At 40.5% G+C, this 21,266-nt stretch overlaps 6 protein-coding genes across 10 annotated transcripts in view; 4 read left to right on the forward strand and 2 right to left on the reverse strand.

Annotated features, from left to right (window-relative positions):
* Window positions 1-1,402, forward strand: part of Orion (chemokine-like protein orion) — a 9,923-nt gene extending 8,521 nt beyond the window's left edge. For all 3 annotated transcript variants that reach the window (XM_077398686.1, XM_077398688.1, XM_077398687.1), the window contains one exon: window positions 55-1,402. In XM_077398686.1, the coding sequence (XP_077254812.1) occupies window positions 55-388 (334 nt within the window). In that variant the 3' untranslated portion in view covers window positions 389-1,402. The remainder of the gene's footprint in view (window positions 1-54) is intronic.
* Window positions 1-7,212, reverse strand: part of Ubr3 (Ubr3 ubiquitin ligase) — a 27,397-nt gene extending 20,185 nt beyond the window's left edge. Inside the window, exons 1-8 of the mRNA XM_077398683.1 lie at window positions 6,198-7,212; window positions 4,131-4,344; window positions 3,766-3,894; window positions 3,076-3,341; window positions 2,704-2,948; window positions 2,480-2,597; window positions 1,966-2,372; window positions 1,725-1,880 (exon numbers count right to left, since the gene is read on the reverse strand). Of these exons, the coding sequence (XP_077254809.1) occupies window positions 1,725-1,880; window positions 1,966-2,372; window positions 2,480-2,597; window positions 2,704-2,948; window positions 3,076-3,341; window positions 3,766-3,894; window positions 4,131-4,344; window positions 6,198-6,441 (1,779 nt within the window). The 5' untranslated portion in view covers window positions 6,442-7,212. The remainder of the gene's footprint in view (window positions 1-1,724; window positions 1,881-1,965; window positions 2,373-2,479; window positions 2,598-2,703; window positions 2,949-3,075; window positions 3,342-3,765; window positions 3,895-4,130; window positions 4,345-6,197) is intronic.
* On the forward strand, window positions 7,180-10,288 carry LOC143893407 (uncharacterized). Of its 3 annotated transcripts, none has more exons than XM_077398738.1 (6): window positions 7,246-7,318; window positions 7,867-8,118; window positions 8,469-8,599; window positions 8,680-8,861; window positions 9,010-9,230; window positions 9,599-10,288. In XM_077398738.1, exons 3-6 carry the CDS (start codon window positions 8,473-8,475, stop codon window positions 9,693-9,695), a joined length of 627 nt encoding a protein of 208 aa, XP_077254864.1. In that variant the 5' UTR covers window positions 7,246-7,318; window positions 7,867-8,118; window positions 8,469-8,472; the 3' UTR covers window positions 9,696-10,288. The 3 variants fall into 3 exon arrangements, with proteins under 3 accessions (XP_077254865.1, XP_077254864.1, XP_077254866.1); XM_077398740.1 differs by having other exon boundaries at window positions 9,067-9,230; XM_077398739.1 differs by lacking the exon at window positions 7,867-8,118 and having other exon boundaries at window positions 7,180-7,318.
* Window positions 10,289-10,384: 96 nt separating this feature from the next.
* On the forward strand, window positions 10,385-11,993 carry LOC143893408 (small ribosomal subunit protein uS8A). Its single transcript, XM_077398741.1, has 4 exons — window positions 10,385-10,496; window positions 11,040-11,174; window positions 11,396-11,561; window positions 11,865-11,993. Exons 2-4 carry the CDS (start codon window positions 11,042-11,044, stop codon window positions 11,956-11,958), a joined length of 393 nt encoding a protein of 130 aa, XP_077254867.1. The 5' UTR covers window positions 10,385-10,496; window positions 11,040-11,041; the 3' UTR covers window positions 11,959-11,993.
* A 717-nt stretch (window positions 11,994-12,710) lies between these two features.
* Window positions 12,711-16,510, forward strand: LOC143893404 (uncharacterized). Its single transcript, XM_077398734.1, has 4 exons — window positions 12,711-13,096; window positions 14,259-14,696; window positions 15,264-15,516; window positions 15,951-16,510. The coding sequence occupies exons 1-4, from the start codon at window positions 13,033-13,035 to the stop codon at window positions 16,216-16,218; spliced, it is 1,023 nt and encodes a 340-aa protein (XP_077254860.1). The 5' UTR covers window positions 12,711-13,032; the 3' UTR covers window positions 16,219-16,510.
* Window positions 16,511-16,732: 222 nt separating this feature from the next.
* On the reverse strand, window positions 16,733-21,128 carry Fz (frizzled class receptor). The gene is made up of 3 exons (XM_077398691.1): window positions 20,193-21,128; window positions 19,448-19,827; window positions 16,733-19,191 (listed from the first exon to the last, which is right to left on the reverse strand). Exons 1-3 carry the CDS (start codon window positions 21,053-21,055, stop codon window positions 18,653-18,655), a joined length of 1,782 nt encoding a protein of 593 aa, XP_077254817.1. The 5' UTR covers window positions 21,056-21,128; the 3' UTR covers window positions 16,733-18,652.
* Between the last annotated feature and the right edge of the window lie 138 nt (window positions 21,129-21,266).

Below are 21,266 nucleotides of genomic sequence, written 5' to 3' on the forward strand. Positions count from 1 at the left end.
GATTTTTCCGCGCGCGATAACACTGTCCGTTGATCGTATATCCTATGTTTTTAGAACCGAGTTGGCATACACCGAACCCGACATACCGATTCGCAATTCCTTGCTGAACGTACCAGACTCCGGGGAGAATCAATACTTGAACTTCGCACCGAGCGATCGACGCAAGGACGCCGCACAAAGCACGATTCCCTTCATCGACGTTCAACCGGTCACCCCGAATCCGCCGGTACCGCTCTCAGGCGCCGGTATCTTTCACAAGGGTCGAAAGGGTTCGGGCGGATTCGTCGCATTGAAATTGACCACCTACGATTTCGCGCCCCACCTACAGATCGATCTGCCACCGGCACCGCCGGTTCTCGAAACTCCGAATGAGATAAAAGCTTCGTAGAACCTTTCGTATTTTTTGAATATTTTATCGAAATAATGATTAAAGAACCTGTGATTTTCCAAGGACCTCAATATACGTATCGAGGTAAAAAACGAAGATATGTATCGAGTTATTGCATACGAAATGTGTTAACACTTTTGAATGTTTCGGCTGTAGAAAAAAATTGAATTTTTTTAATAAAGCACGAAACGAAAAAAATAGATATTGGAATTTATCTAACATTCGAGATACGAAACATAATCTTTTATTATCTCTTTAACCCTTTCCATTCTTAGAATCTATTTTACATTCGATCGAAGTGTGATTACGAAAATGACTTCTAATTCCGAGTAATCTTTTTTAACTACGTATACCTTGTCTCCTTGAAAATTACTTAATTGAAAATGCAGAATGTCTGACGTAAAACCGACATTTCTTATGCAATTAACAATAATATTTAAGTCTTGTACTCTCTGTAATATTACGTATAGATTTTTTATTAAACTTGTTATACTCATTATATATTAATTATGTCTCAGTAATATTAGTGAAAACTTTTTTAAGATTTACGATATATTTAACGAATCTCATATTGAATTTAGAAATATTGTAGATAAATATTTGTAACGGCACAATGCTGCCGTTTTCTTTGCAGTGCGATTTGGTTACCATAAAAAAAAATACATATATATATATACACACAAACACATATATAGCAGAATTAAGAGATTCCAAAAGATTATAATGTAAGAAAATATTTCATTTTAGATTTAAGATTAAGATTAGAAAAGAGTATCGTACAATGATTTTTTTTACCATATCGCGATTTTATATAAAATTGTATTATAAACCGTCTCTCAGATTTAGTTTATAATTTCATAATGGACATTATTTGGAATTTTCGTAACTGAGTTCGTAATATTTTTGTACGTAATATTGTACGTCGATCAATTTTTTCTTCAGTTTTCCTTATGGGACAATTAATGTATATGCCTTTCAAAATAAATTGTCATAATGACGAAGTCTATATCTGCATATATGCTGACTGTTTGGAAGTAATGTATCATAGATATGCATGAAGTCGACAAGGAATCCCCATATTCATCTTGAGACCATTAACCCTTTGCGGACCAAAGTATTTCAATCGTATTTCTATTAATCTAATTATTTAAATAAATAAACAGTCTGATCGAATATCAAATAATTCGTATATTGGTGCAAAAGACCTATAAGGGGCATTACATTTAGAAATTAAAGGTCTTCGGTTTAAAAAAAACTCGAAAAATTGCTTTAGACAAGTTTTGGATTGTGCGTCCGCAAAGGATTAATTAGGACGGAAAGAAAAACGTGCACTCACCTGCACTCGCAGCGGATGCATCATGAGAAGATGTAGCATATCCGTGGGCGGCAATAATTCGTGCAGAGTTGCTCCTTGCTGTCGGATCGCTTGGCACATGAACACCGCGAGATACCGATGAAGCGGTAGATGAAACGATACTTGCAAACTATCATTCTGGGGGGAAAAAAATGATGAAGAAGAACGTATAAATTATAAATGCATTGAGGTGCAATGTAATATGGAAAAGAGTTGCACTCACCACATTCGGATCCGTATAATTCACGGCATCGAGCCAATCCTGCAGGGCTGTGAGGCAGAAGCTGAGCACTTGTCGGCTTAATGACGCACTTTCAGGCCCACGGAGATGCGACACCAAGGCCCACATTGGATACGCGCTGGCTTCCAGCTCGGCGCTGAACGCCGCGTAATACGTGTTGGGCTCGAACTCGACGTGCTGACTTAACTCTCTCTGATTGACATTCATGCCTTGAAACATAGACAGGAAGTCGAACCACATTTCTAGGAGAGTATTATCGCTCATGAATCTAACGGCGACCGGCTTATGCGAGAGCACGTTGTTCAAGTCGGAAACCAGTGGCCAGTAACAGTGCTCCTTCATCACTTGACGTCCGCAATCCACGACATAATGGAAGTTCTTATCTGGATCTGAATTACAAAAATAAATCTTCCTTTCAATCTTACTGCTCAAACTCCGTTTGAGTTTACATTTTAAGTCTATTTTTACTTCATCTTAAAAAAAGACTCGTACGTACCGTGCAAGGTATTTTGAATGAGTATTTTGCTCATCATGTATTTTAAACTAATAACCATAACGTGTAATAACTTCAATTGATCAACCATCCTTAATGCCAGCTTCTCGTTACTAAACAGCTGAAAAGTATAAAAGTTGACGATTAATACCAAAAATATGATGAAATCGTAAATGAAAATTTTCCGTACATGTTATTTCTTAAATAAAAGTTAACGAGGTAAATACCTGTACGCTAACGTGCACAACTCTATTGCTCAACGTGTCGGGATCCGTGGAACGTTCGAGCATCATTGAGATCCTGCTGTAGTGTAACACAAAGGCGCGAGTTAAAGCCTCCTTGTAATCGGGATCCGGCAACATGTTCAAGAGCAGACAGACCAATTTCTGCGGAAACTCGTAAGCAACGGTCCAGAACATCAGTTCTTCCAAGAATGTGGTGTGTTCTAAGTGCTCTTGAAGTGACACGCATTCTATTAAAAAAAAAATTTAATCATGTCATTAAGTCGAATATACTAGGGCAAATTATTGTAAAAATCATTACCGATAACGAAATTATCGTGAAATTGTCCATATTGCAATATTAATTATACTACTTACCTTTATATTCGTCCGGAGGTTCGGGATTTGGTAGCGATTTCACAGCATGCTGATATATTTTGTTGCTATCCTGACAATAGCTGTCGTACTCCGATTGTCCCGTTAATACGGAGGGATCCATGAGACCTCGGTACTTTTGCGGATTCGTGAGAGCTGACGTCATAACGTGCCTCATTAATGCGCCCATGTTGTTCAAGTCGAGCAACATGGTCAAGTAAGCGTCCGCCTCGTGTATAGCACCTCTGTAATCTGGCACCCCCATTTTACTGAAAATAAGCAAAACAATAATCAATCATTAGAATTATTATCATTAACATATATTACAATTTTATTCCAATATTCTTTTGAATTGAAAATCTTGAAAGATAATTCAAGCACAAATTTACAGGCACATTCTACGTCTTAGAATTAAAAGTCCAAGTAAACATAGATCTGGAAAAATTTTGTTTCTAAGATATGGTCATTTTAATTCTAAGAGCAGCACAAATTATGCAATTTTAAGATATGCATACTCCGAAATATGCATGTCAGTTTACATCATGTGGGAAGAGGGGGAGCAAAAGGTCAGATACAGTTCTTTTACATTCTAAGAGTTCAGATGTGTTTAAAGAAAAACCTACTTTGTGCTACAAACTCATCACTCAAGAAGTCGATAATGACTTTCGCCGAAGTATAATGTAATCAACATACCAATTTTCACGTAAATGTTGTATAAGTCGAAGAATAATTCTGGGCATCATCGCCTCGGCTACGCACATCAGATTAGATGGTGCGACTGAATTATTTACAGCAGCGTTTGGCCCGTGCCTATCACAAAATCTGTAAGACAAAAAACGACAGTCAGCGATAAAGAAAAATAATTCATAAAGTATTCGATAAAGAATCGCATAAAGAAATCTGTGGAAATATCCCTGAGACAAATCTTACAACGGAGAAAAAGGGAGAGAATTAGTAATGTTTAAAGAAAATTGAAATTTTCTCGAAATTAACATGATTTCAGTATATCCCGCAGATTTCCACTATTGTATGGAATGTACTCGTGTTAATCATCTTACCCAGTCTCCTTCATCACAGACGTATCGCCACAGTCGCATGCACCACCTGCTTGGCTGAGAAACATGTTGAAGTCGTGACGATAGTGATTTCCCTTCTTGAAACACTCGGTACACAAGGACATACAAGGAGATATGCCGCATGTGCGACAACGATACGCTACAAAGTTTGGTGTCCATACCAGACCGCAGGTGGTAGCATTATCGTAACTGCGTACTGAAAAAAAGTAAGAATTTAATTAGTAAACAAAAGCACAGTTCTAATTTACTGTCATAATACAATTATTGCCGCTTTGGAGTCTAATTTTACAACATACATTTCTGTAATTGTCATCAAGTTTCTAAATGTTTTCGCTATTTTATTAAAATATATTAATAAAATTAATCTATAAAAACTAATATGAGAAAAAAAATACTTTGCTTCCAGAAAGAGAAAGACTATTCTGAGGAATAATTAAATTCTTCTTAATATTCTATAGTTTCTATGCACAGATATGAATAGTAATAAGTAATCTAAATGATGTAATTATAAGTTGCTTAACATATTTCTCACTTATATACGTATAACAAATTTATAAAAATTAATGCTTCAATCCATAAAAATGCCCTTATGTAACAGTTTGGAACAGAAACTCAATGCGATTTTTGTAACACACAAGTTAAGCTAACGTCATCGACTATAGTTGCAATTCTATACTTGTCTTCTTGGGACTATATGTTTATCTGAAAAATTAGTGCTGCCAAATACGCAAATTCTGTATATTTATATCTGCGCGTACAGTTTATAAAACTGCAACATTGCAAATAAGGTATACGAAACAAAGTGTGAAAACATTTATTATAAAAAGAAATATGAGCATCTATAACTGTAACCAGTAGTAATTCTTCATATTTACATAATTTTGTCGTGAGATTGCATTATTTTGCTGTAAAATTAACTACGTTTACAAGTTCTTTCTATATCTAAACGTTGCGGAAAAGGATAGTGGACAAAACGCCGATACTTATAAACCATTATATAATAATAGTTATAAATGTTTCTATCAAATAGAAAACGTTTAAAAAAAATGACAGCAAATTCATGCAAAGTGTTTCAAGATATTTCGATAGAAGAAAAAAACTCTTAACGTCCAGGAATTACTCTTTTTAAACAGATACTAAAAATTAATTATTTACCAGCAAAATCTTGTTCTCATGGATTTTATTAGTCTTTAGAGGAGTCCTCGATCTCGGAAACAACTAATTTTTAATTTTTGCCTACACATTTCACAGCCTTTAAACCATTTTAATTTTGTCAGTATATATTCATTCCAATGTTTCTTCACCTGTCTTTTAAAAGTAGCTTTAGATTTGTGATTATGAGCAAAATAATTTACTCAATAGGTCAAAAGGTGGAGTAGTATAAACAATACCAGACATTTCCGGAGTCAACGGTTTATCTGATAAATTAAAAAATCAAAGGTTTACTTAACGAAAGTTATAGCATTCTGAGGTATCATTGATCTCTTACAGTTCTGGCTATTTTCCATATCTATTTGACCACATAACGCGTTATATAAATTTGACCTTAACTCTTTTAGGCACTCCATATACGATATCGTAAATTAAATCTGTATTATTTATTGTAACAAAAATTGAATGCTAAATTGCCGTTTGTAAAAATAATTTTATCGTTTTGGATTTTCTGATGCTACTTATAAATTCTAAGTAAAATGTGTCAGTTAAATTCTGATTATAACAAAAGTATATAAATTTTATCAACGAGAGTCGATAAATATTACACGATATTAGCAATTTGTTTTGAGCTGCAAGTAAACATTTATCGCAAAAACGATCTTGTTCCGCAAATAAAATAACAAATGTCAACAACAGACAGAAGCCTTCTGCAAAACAATGCAAATTTTTTGCAGGATGCATATTCTGTATTGACAAAACTATGTTTCTCGTATTAACCGCTTAGCGTTTACCTATTTAACAATAGAAACATTATTCATAAAGCTATTAAATTTCGTCACAAGCCACCCCCCGTTCCGCCCGTCGCAGGACCAATTTCATCGCTGAGATATCCACCTGTACTGGCAAACTCGTCGGGTGTCCGGCCACCAGCCATGAGCCACTTGCACCAGTCGATGGTCTCCCAGTCGTCGATGGGCTTGCTGGGATTCAGCAGGACGTCCAGCAGCTCGTTGAGGTACGGCGGACAGCCGCCGGTGTCCAGGCCAGTGGTCAGGCTGATGTAGGCCGCCGCTCCGCGCTTGCCCTTGCCCATCAGCACCTGGACGTCGGGCGACGTGCTGGTGGAGGTCGAGGCCATCCTGACCCCGGTCGTCGTCTTACCCTTGGAAAAAGACGTCGTCGCCTTCGTCGCCTTCGCGATCTCCTTATACACACCCGCTCGGAGACTGTTTTCTTTTTTTTTCTTTTTTTACTTATTTTCGAGGGAGGGTCCGCGGACCAGGACCAAACGCTCGGTCAGTGGCCCCATATCAGCAGCGAGAAAACGCCGCTCCTCCCGATCCGGAGAACACCGTCGTCGTCGTTGTCGTCGTCGCCGTCGTCGTTGTCGCGGCCGTGACCGACGGCATGACGAAGTCGGCGACTCCGAGCTCGGGGCTCCCCCCCCCCGCCCCCTTCCCGTTAACGTTAACTGACGTTAACGTTCACGGCGCCACGACGACTTGAACGCACGGACGATTTCCTCAGCCGCCTCCGCTTTAGGAAGAACGAGACACCCGCGGGGAGGGAGTGTGCGACGATCGCACCCGGTTAACGAAGCTGATTGCGCCCAGCGGGCGAAATTGCGCCCGTTGCGACGAGACGACACGACACGACACGACACGGCACGGCGCGGTATACAGCGACGGTGACGATACAGGGCGAATCGCGAGACGAGAGGACGAGACGAGACGACACGGACACGAATGCCACGCGAGAGGAACGAAGCAACGTATCGGCGGATCGACGATCAACGATCGCGAGAACCGTACCGATCGACCGTCACGCGGAGAAGGATATGAAGAGACGAGGAAACCGATGACCGAAAAGCGATGTAGGACTTCAGACACTCGGATAGTCCCACTGGCGCGTCTACTCCGATTTGCTACGAGCAGTACGAGCTCGACGATCGCTGACCGGTCTGCCTTATCGACGTGGTAAAGTGAGGCGAGTCGAGCTAAGGGTCTGTGCATATGGTGCGTTTTCTCAGGGTTAAGGCCGGCGCGCAAAGAAAACTTGAGCGGTACGCGGGATCGACCAATTGCAGCCGAGAATTCTCGACTGTGACTGGTCGATTCGTTCGCTGATTTATTAAATATCATCCTTATAGCACAGGGCACACACACTTTTTGTGGAACGTAATGGAGGATTCACATTGCGTCCGATCACGTTCGATGTTCGACGTACGACGATCCGACATCCAATAACAGAATTTATTATTAGAGACAAAAATTTCCTATTGGATGTCGGGTGTGAATCCTCCATAACAGTAAGGTTCCGACCAATCGTGTTGCTCGATTTTTACTTCTGCGGTTACAGACGGCCGAATTGAGCAACGCGATTGGTCGAAACCCTATTGTTACGTTCTACGAAAAGTGTGTGTAGCCAGCTTAATGACAGTTTTCTGTGGCCTTTACGCCACGTGACTTCAAAGCAAATTCTGATTGACTTGTGTCTACTTCTATCAAATGTAGATTAATATATTTTGATCTCGGTTTAACTTATTTTTTATCTTATTCTAAAGCCTAGGCCTAGGCTCTTATACTTTTAGAACCAACCACGCAACGCAGAGCGTTGATAAGACGAACTCAACAGTTGTGTCTGCTGAACGCGGCCATTGGTCCCCGTCTCTTTTATCCGCGAGTCGCCAATCTACCTATGTTACTTGCGCCGTGAAAAGAACGCGCGAACGTTGAACGGTTTTGATTTCCGAGCGCCATTCCGCCATTTCTACGCAGAAATAGCGTTCGATTAATCAAGTTGAATATATACGGAAGTAAGTTTCGATTTCTATAACGTATATATCTAGTAGATAAACTTCATTTAACGCCTTACCTTACGCACACTTACGCGTATAGTTTCGATCGAAAATCAGCAAGTTCGTGTTCGAAATTACGATCGCTGTACGACTTGGCACGGACTTGCTTCCCAAGTAGAACATAGCAATTAAGTCACAATAGAATCAAAATAATGTCAAAAAGATGGCAAACTGACGATGTTTGGCCACTTTATCGTCAATTTGACGTTATTTTGAACTTCACCGTGACTTTCTGTTCTACCTGGGTTGAATCGCGAGAGAGATCAGTTATAGTCTCGCGAAAATTACATTTTACGATCCATTTTCAGCAAGATGTCGGAAATGATTGAATTGAACTGGATGATCTGCAACAAGTGCTTCGCCCCGTTGTACAGAGGAAAGCGTCCCTATCACGTCACCCAGTGTGGCCATATTTCCTGCCAGAATTGTTTGCGGCAAGGTAAACTTCGAGAAAATTTTCTCGCGCGTTACGATCTATTTTCCACGATTTCAACCGTTCGCCACTTGTGGCTTTTACAGTCGAGCAGCAATGTCCGCAATGCCAGCATGGCACCATGGCGCTGGCCCTGGAGGAGCCGCTGATGCCGAGGTTGATTCCGTACTTCCAGCCGCTCGCCGAAATTGTAGAAATGCAGTTGATGAAAGTCGACACGTTCCGGAGCAACCAGATGAAAATATTGATGCACCGCTTTATTGAACTCGTACATAAAATTCTTATCGCTTGTTTTCTCCTAAGTCCTAATTTCTTACGATCTTGTATACCTATAACATCGCTTCTATATATATTAAATCTTTATATCCTTTTGTGTGTGTGTGTGAATTTTTGTGTATCGACGATACGCTCTTAAGGATAAGAAGTACGAGTTGCTCAAGACCCGATTTTTCCCTGCACAACGCAATCTTAAGGCATTGGCGGATAAGTACACGAGCGTGACGAACGAGAAAAATAAGCTCGAGAAGAAGCTGATGTTTTATCAGACGCACAAAGTAACTCCTCTGCAATCTGCATACCGCGGGATGGAAACGCTACCCGACTCCGGTATCTCTGTGCCGACCTCGTACTCGTCAGGGTAAAGTCCAAAAGCTTTGAACAATGCAAAAAGAACGATCGGTACTGCATCCTCGAAGATCGATGTAACAAAAACGAATCTCCTTTTGAGATTCACGTAAACTTAACGCTACAATAAATGTTTTGAAGCAGCAATAATGTATTCCTCTTCTTCTTTCTTTCAATGAAGAAAGAAGGAGAAGAAAAATGCTTCAAAACATTTGTAGCATCAAATGGACTGCAGCCATAAAATTGTGCCATTTAATAGTATAAATTTCGACAAACGGTTAATGCAAACGTATCGTCATTCTGCATAATTCGAGAGAGAATATCTGTAAATAATTCGAAAATAAAATAATATGTGATATTCATTTTCATTGCTGTTTGTAGGTGCTCCATGAAATCGTCAGATCGTCCGAAATCCATGATCGCAACGCCCACGTCGAACGGTTTAAAATTCACCATGGACGTAACGCCCATAGGCTAGCGCGCAGAACTGCTGATGGGTTTCGTTTTCGCACACCCTTCAACCGTAAACCTTCGCAATTTATGGATTCCCAAAATATGTTATCTTAAATTGTAGTTTTATAACAAGAGACAAATTTTTTTCTTCATTCACTATACTCTTTCATATAGTTATCTCGAGTTTGCAGTGTTGTTTTATTTTATTTACGTACAAACGAGAACGCGAACTTCCGTTGTAATTAAAGATTAAAGAAATACTATCTCAAATATGTGAAGAAAAACGTGAATTATTTTTATCGTAATATGTAAAAAAATTGTGAATTATTTTTGTTATAAATTGTAGCGAAGAAATGAATTTGAGATATACGTTTAATTTAATATATTTTTTTTTTTCAAGATACATTGAGTTTTTTTTTCTTATCACTTTCACTTTTATTGGTCATTTCAGATATTGTACATATTATATAATTTATTATTCGTTCTTCAGACTTATGCGTCTATCACAGATATGATACCCAGATTCGAATTCGCATTTGAATCCACACTTTGAATTTAAAAAGCGACCATTCGATCGATAGGCACAACCCAACTCGGGTTGGGTTGAAAGTTGAAACCCCGCGGCCCAATCGAAAACGCTAAATAAGATGGCGGCAATGCGGAGTTCGCAATTTACTCGCATGCGTAAAAAGACCCGATCTGTCTAGCACTAGCACCCTAGCGACGTAGCGACGTTGGCTTGCCAGCTTGCCTCTCTTGCCTCCTTTTTACGTTCACGTGTAATCGAGCGTGCACGGTGCCGCGGTAAATAAATTACGAATCGCAGGTAATCTATCGCGATGAGATCCATCGATTTCGCGTAAACGCGACGAACGGCGCGTTAAATCCATTTATGTATCCCGGCGATCGTATTTAATGATCAGAACCAAGCGTTCGCGTGATATCGAGGCGCGAAGTGAACCGGTGGCAACCGTCCCGTTGCTTCTCATCGTACAGCTGTTTCTTCTTTCAAATTGCAAAAAAAGTGTGTCCCGTGAACACGATCGTTACGCTTATAATCGAAGGATCTTATTAAATTCACCCTTTTCACGTGTCTTGCGCGACAATTATGTTTATCGTGTCTTTTTACAAAGTTTAGGTTAGGTTAGCTTTCGTTGTGGGAATCTACGAATGAAAGTGCGATGTCTGCATTCGTGTAGCATCTAGTTGTACATACGTTGTAATCATTTTTCACGTGGCCGATGATAGTTTTTGAGAGTTAAGATCCCTGTAGGGTCTATAATATACACATATCGAGAGATGATGCATTGTTGCGTGTGTAAATATGCGTGTGTTGCTCGACTGATGCTCACGACGTTTGGTTTTTCAGCCATGGTGCGTATGAACGTTCTCAGCGACGCCCTCAAGTCCATCAACAATGCCGAGAAGCGTGGAAAGCGGCAGGTGTTGTTGAGACCCTGCTCCAAGGTGATCGTCAAGTTCCTGACCGTCATGATGAAGCATGGTGAGCGAGAATCCGCTTCCCGAAAGGTTTCAAAATTGCAGAAAGCTTATCTGTGCCGTATGGGTTGCTTTCCCTATACTTGCGTATACAATAATTCATGTATACATAATTTTTATGAACATTGCTTCTACGATTTATAGAAACATAGAAAGAATTGTATCTCGTTGTCCTTTTCATGAGCTATAACGATAGATTTGAACGTAACTCGCTGTTGAATGCAGGGTACATTGGAGAGTTTGAAATCGTGGACGACCACCGCAGCGGGAAGGTAGTGGTGAACCTTACCGGAAGGTTAAACAAATGCGGTGTTATCTCACCCAGATTTGACGTACCTATCAACGACATCGAGAAGTGGACCAACAACCTCTTGCCTTCTCGACAATTTGGGTAAGTGCTTATCTATATGTACAATATATGACAAATCTTTTATATTTGCCTTATGAATCAAGAAATAAATTTGTTCTTATTTATTTCAACAATTTGATAAAATAAGTTATGTGCAATAATATAGTACGTTGTAATAAACTGGAAGAAAATTTAATAAGGTATACTTGAAAATTGTTCGGCTCAAGCAAAAAGTACGCACAGAGTTATAAAATTAATGAGTATATCATACAGCACCGACGTCTTAATTCAGTTTTAAAAAGGAAACAGTTATACAATACATATTTATTCATGTTTATATCTCAGATACGTCGTGCTGACAACTAGCGGGGGAATTATGGATCACGAGGAGGCCAGGAGGAAACATCTTGGAGGAAAAATACTGGGATTTTTCTTCTAACTTTTTAGTTAAGTAAATAAAAGTGTAAAAACAAAGATGTACGTCTAAGAGCAATTTCTCGATGAAAACCGAATGTTCCACCGAAATTTTTACTCCATAACTCCGCAACGTTTTATCTATAAAGCATGTTTTTAAAACGGAGAGTTTTCACAAGCGGCGGTTTTTCCCCACTCGGAAAGTTCCTCGTTTGTCTTTTATCGTTGATTCCGATGTTGTAGTTAGATTGGCTTGCCTCGCTCGTCTTATTATATCCCTGAGAAATCGTCTCGCATAATCATCGTTACATATCGACTAATTGCACGAGAAGACATTTGATTACCGGGAGCAGAAAGGAGGAGGAGAATCAACGAGGCCGTCGCGAGTCAAGATACGTCTGTCCAGGAGTCGGATCAGATAATCGTACGGATCGTCGGGTCGGCGCAGCAGGAGTTCGCCGAGCAGGGAATCGACGAGATCGTGAATCTCTTTTCGTTTCAAATAAGACACCGCCTCTCGTTCCCGCGTGTTTTGCGCGTGCACGTCGCACGTTCCTCGTTGCTCCGAAGACGAGCTCGAACGATCCACCATCCTGCCTCCTCTCTCTTCGTCGTCATGGATTCGGAATTTTAAATAATCGCGAGATAAACAAAATCATCCGGAAGCTTTTTGACGATCGTCCAATGAGATGGTAGAATCGTTGCCCTCTCTCCACGGTAATCTCATTTAATTTAATTTTTGGATTTAAAAAATACGCAAAGTAATTAACTCGGAATTGCCAACCTGCCGAGAAATAAATTATCCTAGATATAGTCATCGATTCGGAACTGCCAATGTGGAAAACAAGTTAAATGATTCGTGGAAATAGGAGAAATCTACCGTATCGGCACAACCACTACCGTGGTCGTGTTGACGTGTTGTTCAAGTACGGTGTACCCGCGGGTTGTCTTTCCAGGGTTCCTGTTGGTCTCTCTTAATTATTCTGTCGTCTCATCAGTCTGATCAGTCCCAGTCCACGTTCGATCTTTAGCGGCATTTGGCGTTGATTCCGGCCAATTTCGGCGGAGCTGAAATACTTGACGGGTCGAGCCACGAGCCATGGCGTTGTCGAGATTCGGCAGCGTGGAGATGCTGAACACCTTGACTCGCGTCTCGCGCACAGGTACGAATATCCGTTTCTCGCAAATACAAATACATATTATTATCTCACTCCGTTTTATGTGTGGAAATATACGTACGATGTTGCGGAGACTAGTGTGCTGCCGTCTCTTTTGTTTTTTTTTTGCAGCTTGAGATGTCCGTCGAAGATACTAGAAATGACGTAATCAACTACATCTAACTTGTCAATTTATCACGATTGTATCAGATAGAGCGCTTTATTTATTTTATTTATTTTTTTGAAGTTATTTGGAATATTTTGGGGCATTTATAGTGCTGCAATTGTAATTTAAATTAGCTCTTTTCCTTTTTTAAATTCCATAGACATATCGATGACTGTATGCTGGTTTTTTCCGTGATATGAACAGTATTTAATTATACAATGTGTCCGAATCCCTAATCTTTTATCGCTGAGATGTATACATTTATGAGAAATTCATAATTTGTTCGAAGATAACTTGCGACAGCTATAGTAGTTTTATCCATATGATTTTTATCTTATACTTTGCGAAATATATCATAACCATGGAGCATAATTTACATAATTATCTTTATATTATATGTAATTCTAACATAAGATTTAATTCATATATACATCTCATTTCAATCTCATTATACTTTATTAATTTTAATTTTTAATTAATTTATTTGTTAATCCCTGCCTTACAGCCTTTGGGCAACTTCTAGTTTGTACTATACATTTATAATAAATATACACTTTTATACATATTTTATACTTTTTTCTTGACATAAAATAACATAATAAAACAATTATAATAAAATTTAATTCTTTTCTGTTCTATTTCTTAAAGTATCTTAATGTATGATCGTTAAACATCTGAATATTTGAATATTTAAGTAAAATAAAAGTATAAATAATAAGTGTAAACATAAACAAACGTTAATCTGTTAACTTCTTGATTTCTGACATTTCAACACAAATTAGTTATACTATAATCTTTCTGTTATCCTATTTAATTTTGCATTCTCCTTCTTTCTCTTTCTTCTTCTTGATCTTATTATACTTCATTACAATGTTTTACTCCTTTTTTTTGCACTTTTGTCCTTCCTAGGGCAAAATGATCACTCCCTACATAATAAAATCCTAACATGATATACAACGCAATATGTGTGTAATATATTAACATAATTTCTTAATTTTGTAGCATTCCTGGAGATGCAGTGTGCGACTTCAGCGGCAGTTCACCGGAAGCAGCAGCCGCTGCACCTGACCAGTGCACGTTGCTATCCAGATCCACCGACTCTGACTCTGCCGATTAACGTTTGTGACATCTTCGCCAACGAGACCGGTCGCTTCACGCCGGAGCGCGCGCGCGACATCGCCCTGTACGCTGAGAACGGCGGCAGCGCCGTCTCTGCGGCGAATTGCTCCGGATTTCCCGAGATCCGCGACGACAGCCACGTGGACTCGTACGATTGTTTCGGCGCGGTCAGCCTGAACGGCACGATGCAGAGCAACGTGCCGAAGCCGTTCTCCTCGTGCGGCAAGTCCACGCACCTTAACATGCCCGGCGGACAGTGGTCCCGCGACAACAAATACATCGCCGAGGATATGCAGCGCTCCCACTACCGCAAGTTGTCGTGTAAGGACGACCTTTGAGTGGGTTCTCTGAAGGGTAGAGGTGCTTTCCTCGTCTTCGCTTTTTTACGACTCGCATCTTTTGCGTCCCTACTGTTGTCTCTGAACCCTAGAAGATAACACGATACTTCGATCTCGGGGATGTAAATATCGAAAGACTAGAGAACGTTTAAGTTTCAATTATGGAACATGTTATCTGAATATCGATATAGAAAGATTGAAATGTCAAATTAAATAAAATAATTAAATAAGATCCTTCGCGGATGATATACAGATCTAAAAATTTGATAATTCGCTATGATTCAAAGATTAACGTCCCAAAAATGTATAATATTTCCACGACAATCTAATATTACATTTGCAAAAGGACTTTATTCCCTTCTTGCGTCGCATCAATGTTGTACATATATTGGCACATTGAATAGTCACAAAAGCTCTGTTGAAGATTTTTATACACTTGAGGATTTGCCGATTCTTAAGTTGGATCTTCAAGGTAAATGAGAACTGAGCAAGCTTTTGTGTGGCCATTCGCCATCAGGAATTCACATTGGGCAAATTATATGTCGCTCAGGTACTGCAACTAATGCCTTCATAACGAGCCCGCTTTTACGAGCGACATATTGGCCAATTTGTACCATCAGAATGAGCTACTCGACCGACAACTCCAAGGCGGCTCAGAAGAGTCAGGTCGCGGTGCCGATGTCCGCAATGACGAAGAAGGAAAAATTTCGCCTAATGTTGAGGGATTATGGAGGCATCCTTCTCGCCTTTCATATCACTATATCACTGATAAGCCTCGGTGCTTGTTACACGGTGGTCATTAGGTCAGTCATACGTTCCCTGGGGTTTGTCTAAAAACCGTACCCTCTCTTGTAACTGAAATATCTAACATATATAATACATGTATATATAACCGAAATTTTTTCATGCGCAATCGAAGATTTCAATCTAAATCGAAAATTTAATATCAAAAGGGAAAATACTTGAGCAAATTATTTGTGACAAATGATCGATTAAAATTTCTCAAGTGTGCAACTTTGGGTACACTATATGTAACGCTTTCATTTGGCTTTTTTGTGTTAATTTTTCATATAACATGACGACTCTCAGAATAAAATAACAGAAAGTGAGAGCGTTTCAGTTTTTCTAATCATTATCAATAAGCATTAAATTGTGTCATTTTATCTTTTGAGATTTATCTTGAGAAAATTTATCACAATCCTTTTTTTTTTCTAATAATTCTAATTCTTGATTTCAGCGGAATCGATGTAACGCCGTTCGTGCAAAAATGGTCAGGCGGGAATGAACAGATAAATAGCCTGCTGAAAACCTCGACGGACTTCGTAATAGCGTACACAGTTCACAAAGTGCTCGCACCTGTTCGATTAGGGATATCCTTAACCGTGACTCCACCGCTTGTAAGACGTCTGAGGAAAATGGGCTTGCTTAAGATGCCGAAACAGAAACCATCACCACCGTCACCACTAACGCCACCACCACCACCACCACCGTCAGCGTCCTCGTAAAAGCTCTAAGATAATTATTTCTTTTAAGCCACTTTCAAATGCGGTGGTAGGGCTGTGAAAAGAAATTTAAAAGTCGCAAAAAGTGAGATTTCTCAACGGCAAGATACAATAGATAGATTTGATAATAGAGAAATTTTGCTATTAGACAAATTGATGTATATAGGCAAGGCTATTATCTTCTTCCGTATAATTCAAAAGCTTGAAATTTTAATACAATTTTTATATTATATTTTGTGTTATCAATCTTTTATAAAGAAATTATTATCTGTAAATAAACGTTACGAAGATTAAACTAGTCGGCTTCTCACATATGCACTTCTCGTTTATTATATAAAGAATATAGCGATCATAAAATTTACACAATTTTATAATATCTTGCGTATGACAGAGTGTCGTACGGTCTCGCGCGTGCCATGCCATAATACATAATAATCACGCGTATCGCATTCGTAGCACAGAATTTTCGTACACAAAAGCTCGGCAATTTCAGTTGGACGAATTCGCGGTTTGTTCGCATAACTTTGACCATGCACAACACGTCGACATATATATATGTACAGAAATCTTTAAAAATATATTATAATACATAAGTAGAGAGAAAATAGAATAAAAAAATGTATATAATTATATACAGTCCGGTGTGAACCTAAAGTAGCACACTTCTTACAAGTAAATCTTACAAGTTAATCTCGTTGAGATTCCGTCGAGACGCGTCCCCGACGCTTGACACATTACGGTACTAGATGATAATACATTCGTCGCGCGGAAAAACGATCCTCAACGAATATAGATACAAAATGCACGGCCGACAAGGGCCATCGAGTATCTCCGCTTGAGTATCATTACATCCTTTCTTTTTATGTCCCTCGGTACTTTGTAAAAATTAAGCGTAATAGATTTCGATTCGCCATCAGTGATGTCAAGATGAAAAGATTCGGCAGTGTGAAAGTATGATCGTTAGGTTGTTTAGGATTTTTTACAATGATTTCGATTGAATCAATCAGCGCGTACCGATGTAAGTTACAGAGTTTATTATAATAATCGATTTAATTCAAGTGCAAAAGCATGATGCGAGCGTTTTAATTGGTGAAATGTCCAAACTGCGTTCTATCAAGCAATACGGTTAACTTGTAATTTGTATTCAAGCGTATAGTGCGTCCGACCGTTCACTATGAATATATCTTTATGTACAATCTTTAACGTGGACCAATACGCGCTGATATATTCAACTGAATTTGCTATTAAAAGTCTTAATTCTTATTGTTAGATTATGTCGGATCCTTGGATCCGGCTAGCTGCTTTAAAAACTTTGAACACTTGATTTGTCTTGCTATAGCATTTGAGCATTTTCAACTTAAACGTAGGGACTTGAGTCGTTCGTAAGAAGAGATGAGATTACGCTAGTAAAAGAACGAATATCGTCTAATAATACTTTCGAACTCATCGACATTCAGTTCAAATACTTTACAGAGTCGTAGGTCATTACATAAAAATGCGATAAAAAAAAAAACTTATTTGGCACACAGAGAGCGACGAATATTAACGTATGCCTTTAAATTATTCGTAAGATAAACGTAACGCGAAGCATTATTGCAATTTTGATTCAGATCACTTTGACTGATATAAACTAGATTCTCAAAAACTAGAAAGAATGTGAAATAATGAATATTATTTCGTTCGTTTTATTATTATTCGGAAGGCGGACAGCGAGACAGCCGCGTGAAAATTTATCTTGTATGTGTTGCAAAACAAATGTTTACATGAAAATGTTATTTACTTGTGACTTATTTATTTGGCTATTCGTTTAGATTTAGAGCTCAAGTAGTCAAGACTCCTTGAGCCGTACAGTCTAAACAAAACAGCATGGGTCACGAGTGATCCGACGTCTGCCTCTGAAGGGTTAATGAAATAATGAATGAGTGCGTATAAATTCGAGAAACTGAATTATAAAAAAACCTTTAGCTATGCCGATGTCGCACGATAAATTAAAACCTTTAAAAGCTAATTACTTCGTAATTTTAATAAAAAAAATTATGCACTTTAGTTACGTGTTTTACATTATGCGAAAAACTGGGACATGACACTGAGAACTCCGGGAAGATCCCTGGTAGCGACGTCGTGCGACTGTCTTACTTGATGAACCTACACATTTTAGCATCATTATGAAAGTCACGAGTATTGTAGGCGTTTCTCTCCATTATCGGAAAATTCTCTTACCTTCCTAACTGCATATTAAGTTAACAAAGATCTACGAAGTTCAAGAAACATGAAACGTAACGGTAAAGTATTGAGAAAAAGACATTGGTCTTTTCTTGTCTAAAATGTCTTTCGAAGTTTCCACCAACCGTCTTGGTGTTTAAGTTTCCTGATCTTCCGAAATCAGAAAAAAAAAAAAGGAATATGTAGATCTTCGTGAACGAATGCAGCTGCGGCCTTAAACGTAGGCCTCGGTGCGATGACCTCGTATCTGATGGAAGAACTGCTGCCAGCTGGTAAGCGTCTTCTTGGACCATACCCAGAAGCTGCTGGTAATGCCGACTATCATCGCCATGAGGTATTTGATCATGAAGATCTCGAAATCGGGTTTACGACCGAGGTCGCGGGTGCGCTCGCCGAGGGGACACGGCAACGAGTAGAGCGACTGCGGGCCCGGTCGCGAGCACATCTCCATGTTCCACGTAAGCATCCATTGGTCGAAATATGCCTGCTCGTAGAAGAGGCAAACGATCACGACCATGGCAGGTACGATGTAAAGCACGGAAAAGATGCCGATGCGAATCATGAGTTTCTCGAGCTTGTCAGTCTTTGTGCCGTCGTGCTTCATCACCGTCCGGATGCGGAAGAGCGAGACGAAACCTGCCAGCAGGAACACAATGCCCAGAAAAAGATAAACGCACAGCGGTGCCAGGACGAAGCCCCGTAGAGCCTCCACGTTCCAAAGACCGACGTAGCAGACCCCGGACAATATATCACCTGTAAATTAAATTACAGAAATATAAATGTAATTTATGAACATAATTTTTAACATAAAAATAATGTGTCTGAGAAACTTTCTTTGTTTAATTTCGTTATTAACTTTGAAAAAGAAAGTGAAAAAAATTCTTGGAGTAATTCCTATTTGTATCGTACTTGTAATCAAGAGAATATCATAAAGCGATTGTATATTTTACGTCTTTCTCGCGTTCAAAGTTTTACAATTTTTATGTTATAACTGTCCAAAATTACCCACCTTCCACTTTTCCCATCGCTAGGATAGTAACGGTCTTCACAGCCGGCGCGGCCCAGGCGGCCAGGTGGAAGTACTGTGAGTTAGTCTCGATTGCTTCGTGTCCCCACTTTAATCCAGCCGCCAAAAACCACGTGAGGGTGAGGATGACCCACCAGATGCTCGACGCCATGCCGAAAAAATAGAGAATCATGAAGAGCACGGTGCACAATTCATCCTTGGTACCCTGAGCGATCGTAGAAGCCATCTGTATTCGGATACCCATCGGCGGTGGGAACGGCTCCATGCACGATATCGAGTTGCCGGCTGCCCAGCCGATCACGTAAGCCAGTGCCACCATCAGGTAACATATGGACAAGAAAATGATAGGCCTCTCGGGATACCTGTACGAGAAAGTAATGTTTAAAACTCAGAGATCTTGAAATTCTGGATTATTCACATGTTTTTGAAACGCTTATAATTGTACTTCCGTCTAATCTATAGGAAATTCTCCGTAATAATACATTATATAATAACATATAATAATATAATAGTTATAATTCTGATTCTCCAACAGATCAGCCCATTTTATCATCGATCATAAATTGATTTCATTTAGCACTCTTTATTTCCAAGTACTAAAACTGCCGTGCAACTTCTCTAATCTAACAATACTCTAGCGATGTACAAATTTGTTAATTACCAAACATTTAATATATTTCACAAAAGCATGACGCAATTAAATTTCCAAGAAAATAAAGAGCTTTACCTAAATCTATCTCTATCAATGAGGAATGTCAGGAACGTGAAGAAGCAGGAAACGGCACAGACGGAGGCCCAAGTGCCGACCCACACTCTGGCGAACTTTCTCTGCCTCTCGGTGAAGAACATCCCGTCGCAGGGCGCCCCGCAATCAAGCTCCACCTTGTCGCCCACCTTCAGCGAGTACCCTAATCCGTGAGGCACCTTGAACTGGACCGGGCACACAAAGCCAAAGTCCCTGGCGCCCATGGCAAAACCGTTGCCACCGACGGCGCCGACGCCGCCGTAGGGCTTCAGTCCCTCGTTCCAGGGTGGCTGGAACTCCGCGACCGGCATGCGGGCCGGGGGATAGACCGGCGCGGCGGGCTCCTGGGGCGCGGTGGTCTCGTTGGTGCCCACGCAGAGCGCCGTGCCGTCGTTCTCCGGCATCTTGGCGCAGTCGAGGGCCTCCGGCCACGCGAAGCCGAAGCTGTTCATCAGGCTCTCGCAGCCGGAGCGGGCGCTCTCGCAGAGCGACCGGCACGGCGGTATCGCCTTCTCGATGATGGTGCAGACGGGCGCGTAGACGGTGCAGAGGAAGAAGCGCAGATCCGGGCTGCACTTCATCTTGACGAGCGGCATGTACTGGTGCACCTCCTGGCCGGCGTCCTCCTGCTTCTGATGATTCATCAGGTTCGGCATGATCGTCTGGTTGTACGGGATGTTCATGCAGAGATTGATGGTGATGGGCTCGCAGCGGCCGTGATGGGCGAGGGGATCACCGATCCCGCCGCCGCCGCCGCCGCCGCCGTTCAGGGCGGTGGAGGAATGCAGGGCGGCGGTGACAGCCATCACGGACAGAAACGCGCCGATCATCGCCGTCCGCAGCATCTCTGGCCTCTTCTCGTTGGGGACGGGCGCGCACCACCTCGTTGGGGGACACTCACGACCGGCGCCGACGGAACATGCCGATATTTTATACGCTCAGCGATCACGCGACGGCAAGGATGAGGATGACAGGACGGGTGAGGGTGGCGATAATGAGGGCGAAGGTGGTGGTGGTGGACGCGCTCCCGGAGCAGCGGTGATGAGCGGTGTAAAC

The sequence above is a fragment of the Temnothorax americanus genome, unplaced genomic scaffold (genome assembly GCF_048541705.1).
Source record: "Temnothorax americanus isolate GAGA-0224 unplaced genomic scaffold, ASM4854170v1 Scaffold12, whole genome shotgun sequence".
Taxonomy (NCBI): Eukaryota; Metazoa; Arthropoda; class Insecta; order Hymenoptera; family Formicidae; genus Temnothorax; species Temnothorax americanus.

What these genes read in the sequence shown, in the direction of transcription:
- LOC143893408 (XM_077398741.1), top strand. Translation starts at nt 11,042, where the DNA reads ATGGTGCGTATGAACGTTCTCAGCGACGCCCTCAAGTCCATCAACAAT. An exon ending in GACCGTCATGATGAAGCATG is followed by an intron (nt 11,175 to 11,395) that starts GTGAGCGAGAAT and finishes TGTTGAATGCAG; the next exon opens with GGTACATTGGAGAGTTTGAA. An exon ending in TTGCCTTCTCGACAATTTGG is followed by an intron (nt 11,562 to 11,864) that starts GTAAGTGCTTAT and finishes TTTATATCTCAG; the next exon opens with ATACGTCGTGCTGACAACTA.
- LOC143893407 (XM_077398739.1), top strand. Translation starts at nt 8,473, where the DNA reads ATGTCGGAAATGATTGAATTGAACTGGATGATCTGCAACAAGTGCTTC. An exon ending in CCAGAATTGTTTGCGGCAAG is followed by an intron (nt 8,600 to 8,679) that starts GTAAACTTCGAG and finishes TGGCTTTTACAG; the next exon opens with TCGAGCAGCAATGTCCGCAA. An exon ending in TGCACCGCTTTATTGAACTC is followed by an intron (nt 8,862 to 9,009) that starts GTACATAAAATT and finishes TACGCTCTTAAG; the next exon opens with GATAAGAAGTACGAGTTGCT.
- Fz (XM_077398691.1), bottom strand. Translation starts at nt 21,055, where the DNA reads ATGCTGCGGACGGCGATGATCGGCGCGTTTCTGTCCGTGATGGCTGTC. An exon ending in ATTGATAGAGATAGATTTAG is followed by an intron (nt 19,828 to 20,192) that starts GTAAAGCTCTTT and finishes TTTCTCGTACAG; the next exon opens with GTATCCCGAGAGGCCTATCA. An exon ending in AGCGATGGGAAAAGTGGAAG is followed by an intron (nt 19,192 to 19,447) that starts GTGGGTAATTTT and finishes TTTAATTTACAG; the next exon opens with GTGATATATTGTCCGGGGTC.
- LOC143893404 (XM_077398734.1), top strand. Translation starts at nt 13,033, where the DNA reads ATGGCGTTGTCGAGATTCGGCAGCGTGGAGATGCTGAACACCTTGACT. An exon ending in GACTCGCGTCTCGCGCACAG is followed by an intron (nt 13,097 to 14,258) that starts GTACGAATATCC and finishes TTAATTTTGTAG; the next exon opens with CATTCCTGGAGATGCAGTGT. An exon ending in CCACTACCGCAAGTTGTCGT is followed by an intron (nt 14,697 to 15,263) that starts GTAAGGACGACC and finishes TATGTCGCTCAG; the next exon opens with GTACTGCAACTAATGCCTTC.